At 35.2% G+C, this 6,784-nt stretch overlaps 1 protein-coding gene across 1 annotated transcript in view; it reads right to left on the bottom strand.

Annotated features, from left to right (window-relative positions):
- Nucleotides 1-339: 339 nt before the first annotated feature.
- Nucleotides 340-6,784, bottom strand: part of LOC107595423 (protein FAM83C-like) — an 8,068-nt gene continuing 1,623 nt past the window's right edge. Inside the window, exons 2-4 of the mRNA XM_016285827.1 lie at nt 5,633-5,800; nt 5,134-5,258; nt 340-1,673 (exon numbers count right to left, since the gene is read on the bottom strand). Coding sequence (XP_016141313.1) covers nt 722-1,673; nt 5,134-5,258; nt 5,633-5,800 — 1,245 coding nt within the window. The 3' untranslated portion in view covers nt 340-721. The remainder of the gene's footprint in view (nt 1,674-5,133; nt 5,259-5,632; nt 5,801-6,784) is intronic.

The raw sequence follows: 6,784 nt of genomic DNA, 5'->3' as shown, positions 1-6,784 counted from the left end.
ATATAAAATAAAATAATATAAATATATAAATGTATATACACATGTAAATATTTTCAAAATATATACTGTATGTGTGTGTATTTATATATACATAATAAATATACAGTACACATACATATATTATGTAAACAAAAACTTTTATTTTGGATGCGATTAATCGTTTGACAGCACTAATAATAATATAAAAAATATATTTGAAAAAATCCAATAAATTGATTTGTTTTATAACTCAACAGACCTACGAAACCAAACTACCTTTCTAAATTTCTGTGGGAAAAGAAAATACTGATAATTAACATTAACACAATATTATATATAAAAATGTTTTATACAGGTGGGTATATTATGAATAACATAAATGTATAATTAATACATGTTTTAAATGTAAATAAGTAAATAATTTACTCTTTATGCTGTTGCACCAGCACTATTGTTTCTCGTTTTTAAAAAACGCATCTCAAACAAAATCACTTGAACACAAGTCGTAAATATGATTTCCTAAAGAACTTGCAGCCAGCATTAGTACTAAACATTTGATTTTTATTACAAAGACAAATGCACAAAAAACACTCCTCGCCTCTCAACCTTGGTTGATTTTTTGTCTTGTGTAGAAAAAAAAGAGCAACAATCGCATTCCAAGAAAACCGTCATCCCTTTGCACAGTCACAATAACAGCTATGTACAAGAGTCGACCAGAAAGAATGCTCAGTCCGGCCCAGCATTACTGAGGTATGTTGTTCTTTAGCTCAAAGCGACTGTATACCTGTTTGGATTGATTTAACTTGTTGTACTGGTTGACAAGGTCTAACTTGCTGTGACCCAACGTCATGCGTTTCTCATCCCGCCGATGTATCCCTTTCTCCGGGCCCATCCTGTTCGACAGCATGGGTCCTGGTGGAGGAGGACCTTGCTTACTCTCCGGTTCATTCTGAGAAAGATCTGGCCCGCCAAACGGAGAGGAATGAGTAGGAATCTTCTGGAACAAGTGGGAGTCCTTTTCTTTTGAGCTGAACAGATCAGTGAACTTACTAATGAACGGGGTGGGAAGTCGATATTTGGAGGTGACCTTGTTGTCGATTGGAGATTGTTGAGGTGGTGATGGAGGTTTTGGAGAACTGTAGAGACCTAAAGTCTGGATTTTGGATGTCTGTCCGGGAATGTTTGAGCGTAGGTAATCCGTTGCTCCTATTTTGGACCATTCCACACCAGCAGATTGACCTAAGGAAGTTCGCTCGACCGCCTGACTCCCATTCGAAGAACCTCTTCTGATGTGAGATCCTGAGGGCTTCTGAAGCACTGGACTCGTGACGCCCTTCCTGTCAGGAGGCTTTTGAGAGTTTTCGGGATTCTTCTTGTCTGCCGTGACTTTAATAGGTCTCATGCCTGGAGGAGCTGCTTTGATGCTGGAAACGCTGCCACTGGATTGGCTACTGGAGTGCTCCGAATACACTCGCTCCCTGTTGCCGTAGTCTGCAAGAAAGTCCAAGCCCAAGTTTGGTACCGGCATGTGGTAAGAGTAACTGGGCAGCCCTTCTTCATCTGGATTGTAGAAACGGTCTATTATTTGGGAATCTGCATACATGCAGCGGAACTCGCGATCAAAGCAGTCTGTAACGTGGCCGGAGAAGTGCATTAGCATGTTGCTGTGAACCATGCCTGAAAGCCATGTAAAACTAGAGGGAAGAAGAGAAATGTCGTTTTTGAAGCATAACCTAAAATATTTCATGGAAAACTGCATAATTTACAAGAAGATACGATTCTTAAAAAATATCCCATCTATAAAAAAAAAGGAATCATTCATGAAATATGAGCAGAACAAGTTTTTGTATAATCCATCATAAAACCATTCTTGCATAAATCATTGCATTGTCGCACAGAAATGTATTCCGTTTTATTTCATTTTGAAATTTAGCCTAAAGTTTTTCTTGGAAAAATTCCATAATTTACAGACATTTTGACAGACTATAAAACAGAATATAAAATGCCATATTAATACAAATGGATTCATTCATGAAACATGAGCAGAACGAGTTTCTGAAAAACATTCTTGCATAAACCGTTGCGTAGAAATACGTTCTGCTCGGGTTTCATAAATGAGGTTCAAAGATTCTGTCCAGCCAGTTTTATGGATGGTTCAGGTGACTTACGCTAACAAGTGTTTAACTATGTTTAAGCTAACCATCTGTTTATTACTCAAATGTCTTGCATAATATCCAAGTAAAAGAGCATGTGATAAGCTTTACATTAGATCATCACGGTCTTTTCCGGTTTGTAGGTTAACCCTATAAAGTCTACAGTGACATATTTGATATATAAATGTCTAGAGCTTGTAAATGAACAACATGATCAAAACTTTGCTGTACACAATCTACTACATGCCTTCTGTTGCCTGATTGATAGTTAATACTTTTTTTAGCAAGTAAAAAGCCTTTTAGTACCATTATAAAAATGTCTACGTTTAGGTTGTGGTCTTTTTCCTGTGAAATCTAATGATTATTTTTTATAAAGTAAACATGAATACATTTTGTATTGTTTGATTTACTTGATTTTCCATACATAATTTTTAGAAAACCATGAAAATCATCAGGCCGTTGAGGAATGCTTATTTGTTCATCTCTCAGTCATCATTGTATTGCACTGCATTAAATGTTTTGAAAGTACAGAGCATTAAATATCATAGATCATATCATATATAGATATATATTTATATGGATTTTATGTAAGTAGTCTGCTACACGGTTATAAAGATCTCACTGATTTGCATTACAAGCTGAATTTTATCTTATTTTTTGGTCATATACATAAATATCAGCAACTGCACAATATTGCATAGTTTGGGTTTTTTCCTCTTCAAGCATGAAACACGTTTTCTACTATATCATAAATGAGCCATAAAAGCCTGATGTATCAAATATGATACTCAACAATAAAACACATATGCAAACTTTTCCCCCCAGAATTTTACAACTTTATCAAAAGGTTCAATAAACCGATTCATTTAAAAAAAACTAAAACTATTATTTCATATGTCAGGCTTTACAGGGTTAAAAGAGCACAAAAGACAGAACACTGTATCCCAGCATGTATCAATCTCAGTTAATCATTTCCTTCCTGGTGAAAAAGATCTAAACAGTCTAATCTTAAATTGTTAGCAATACGTTTGCAATCAATTTCCCTTTGAACTGTATGGACTTCTAGTCAAACAAAACTCCCTGTTGTCTATTATGTGGGCAAAGCCTTTAACACATGAGTGTGGCCTCACCCACTATCCACACTACTGTGAGCTAACACGCATGAGTTTATCCACGGGCCGCTATCAGTTGCACCAACCCTGAAATAACAAGATAACTCCTTCACAAACTCATTCCTCCTAATCATTCCTAATAATCATAACTGAGGAGCAGATTAGCCTGCAAGACTGAGATCATTTGTTGGGTCTAAACAAGCATAATTGTTAACAATCAACATAGTGCCTGCATAATTCATCAGTTTAACTAAAAAAAAAAATCCATCAAATTAGCCACCACTGAGGCTTGAAAGCTGACAGCCACGACGGCGCTGAGGCTAATGCTAATGCTCAGGAAACACTGTCTCTGAGAAATGCAGAATCATCATGTTTTCATTGCTAAGCTGCTCAAGTCTACAGATGTCTGCTGGAGCGCATGAGGTGCATGTACTGTCATCTTCCTGCCAAAACGCTGTCATGCGCTAAAATGATTTACATAATACAGAGTGATATATGTGTGGCATGAGATAAGCCTGGACTGATGGGTATTTCAACATGAATAATTTAAAGCAACTGAATTCCTCCTGTCAAAAATATGTTGCTTCTAGCGTAGTTGGCTTTGAAAAACTTGCTGTGACATGCTACACAAACATACTGGTTAGAAGGTACAGCATGTCTGAGAGTGTGTTAATATTATTAACTAAAACTATTAAAACCAGCTATATTGAAACAAAGCTAAAATTAGATCTAAATATTAGATAATGATCGGAAACATTGTCTTAGCAGCTAACTGAAATATGTTTACGGTTGAAGCACTCAATGTAAAAAAAAAAATCTGTAAACCAGGCCACAATGTACTGTGCACTCTAAAAAATGCTGGGTTAAATACAACCCAGTGCTGGGTAAAATAGGGACAAACCCAGCAATTAGGTTGTTTTGACCCAGCGGTTGGGTTACTACCCAGAAGGTTGGGTTAAACACTTAACCCAACCGCTGGGTCAAAACAACCCAATTGCTGGGTTTGTCCCTATTTTACCCAGCACTGGGTTGTATTTAACCCAGCATTTTTTAGAGTGTGTTAATATGACTTTTCCATTTTTACAGGTGTTTTTCCTGTATTTTGAATTTAGAAATGTGTTTTAGGGTAAACAGTAATGTCAGTGAAATTACTGGATAATGTCCAGGCAGAAAATCACCAGTTTTTTTTTTTACGGTGTAGAAATACTTAAATTGGAAAATGGAAATAAGTAAACACTCTAAAAAATGCTGGGTTGTTTCAACCCAACTTTGGGTCAAATATGGACTAACCCAACTTTTGGGTAAAAAATTTAATGTAAAAATTTAACCCAACGGTTGGGTTAGTCCATTTTTGACCGAAAGTTGGGTTGAAACAACCCAGCATTTTTTAGAGTGAACCATTAAAACTGAAATGAAAGTCAATTAAACCTAAATATATTAAAAAACGAACTAATAAAAAGCACACCCAACTGAAAAATAAAAATAAAAAATTTACAAAAATTAAAATGAAATCTAAAAACATTTAAAATACAAACTAATAGTATATAAATAGAATAAAACACTGGTCTGGCACTTTCATGTACTAACCTATCGATTTATAAAGTTATTTGCTGTTTATTCATATTCCTTTTATCAAATCAATGGTACAGCCCTTTATAGATTTGACGTGGTAATCAGTAAACAATTTTAACACTATGATAAAACTTGGTCATCATTTAAGCAAAATGCTTCTTAAAACACCATCATTTAAAGGATCTCATTAAATTACTAAGATTTACAATAGTAATCATAACTCCAGGAATTATGCTATTTTGGTAAAAAATTATGATTACATAACAGGATTTTTTTAAACTAAATTATACAATGCACAAACAACATGATTAACATACCTATATGATCCAGCTATGACTTCCTCACAGTCAATGATCATGAATTTTTCTTGAACCTGACCTGTGAATTTTTTCCCACTTTTGGTGCAATACGTATCTCCACACACACTTCTTATCCGCATATTCTGAAACAAAGCAGCATTCAATAAATGTTAATTAATCGTTTGGTTAAAAACACAAAGAGTATATTTTTAATACAATTAGAATCTGAGTTCTGGACTGGTACACAAATATTAATATTAGCAGCAGAATAAAAGCGGTTTCGTTTTGACAAAAATGCTTTTGAAGTGTGCGCTCATTCATCTTGACATTTGCTTTAGATGTAAATTACCTAAACTTACACAAGAATTATGTTTTGTTGTTGACTGACAGGTGTATTCATATACAAATCTGAGAACACCCATCTTATTGAACACTTTCTTAAGACTTATTATGTGCAAGGATAAGAACTCGTGAGCTGGACCACACCATTTTATGAAAGCACCAGCATCTGACTTACACTCAAGTGTGAATTCTGGACGTCCAGTTCTGAGCACATGTTCAAAAAATAGCTGAGATTCTTCTCGTCCAGTAGAACATACACTGGAACCCGGCGCTTGTTGGATGCCTCCATTAGATCACAGAACAAGTCGACGTCTGTAAAAATATCCATGACTATAGCGATAACCTGTGGTGTAAAATACATGCATTCAAATAAACCACAAACTGTAAACATTGATCATTAATGACTTTATTGCTTTCAGGAGATCATTTCATGATAATTATCAAGCAATTCAGTTGTTTGTACACTCTAAAAAATGCTGGGTTAAAAAAATAACCCAGCGCTGGGTTAAAAAAATAACCCAGCGCTGGGTCAAAACAACCCAACCGCTGGGTCAAAACAACCCAACCGCTGGGTCAAAACAACCCAACCGCTGGGTCAAAACAACCCAACCGCTGGGTCAAAACAACCCAACCGCTGGGTCAAAACAACCCAACCGCTGGGTCAAAACAACCCAATAGCTGGGTCAAAACAACCCAATAGCTGGGTCAAAACAACCCAATAGCTGGGTTTGTCCCTTTTTAACCCAGCATTTTTTAGAGTGTAATGTTTAATGTATTTTTTATACAATTCTCCAATAGTGATCTCACCTAAATTTAGAGACAGCAAAGCATTTGGACATTTAAGTCACACTTATAAAATGTCTGAATGTAATTGTATTAAACAAACATTGTTTTTCTCAGATTAAATGGCATTTTTATAAGGCATTTTTGCAATGGCTTTCCATTACCCACTTAACTGCTGATTTTAAGTGAATTTAAGACGTGCATTTGAACAGCACTATTTTAAAACAAGCTTTATTTTGTTAAAAGTTTCGTTTGGAAAGTCTGTTTGTGCTCATTGTTTTTCAAAAAACATTTACACAGGTTTATGTGTGGCAAAATTACTTTTTAGGAGTCTGATTATTTCTTAAGCACAATTTGTGGTGCATAAAGGTTATAGTTGAACAAAAGCACTTAAAAAGTATTCAGGCTGTCCAAACTAACCTGTCTGAAAGATGTTAAAGGGGTCATATGATGCTGCTAAAAAGAACATTATTTTGTGTATTTGGCGTAATGAAATGTTTATGTGGTTTAAAGTAAAAAAAAAACATTTTCCACATACTGTACA

This window comes from Sinocyclocheilus grahami, unplaced genomic scaffold (genome assembly GCF_001515645.1).
Source record: "Sinocyclocheilus grahami isolate Dianchi unplaced genomic scaffold, SAMN03320097.WGS_v1.1 scaffold202.1, whole genome shotgun sequence".
Classification (NCBI taxonomy): Eukaryota; Metazoa; Chordata; class Actinopteri; order Cypriniformes; family Cyprinidae; genus Sinocyclocheilus; species Sinocyclocheilus grahami.
The sequence above is the reverse complement of the archived record's forward strand: the minus strand, read 5'-3'. Positions and strand labels throughout refer to the sequence as shown.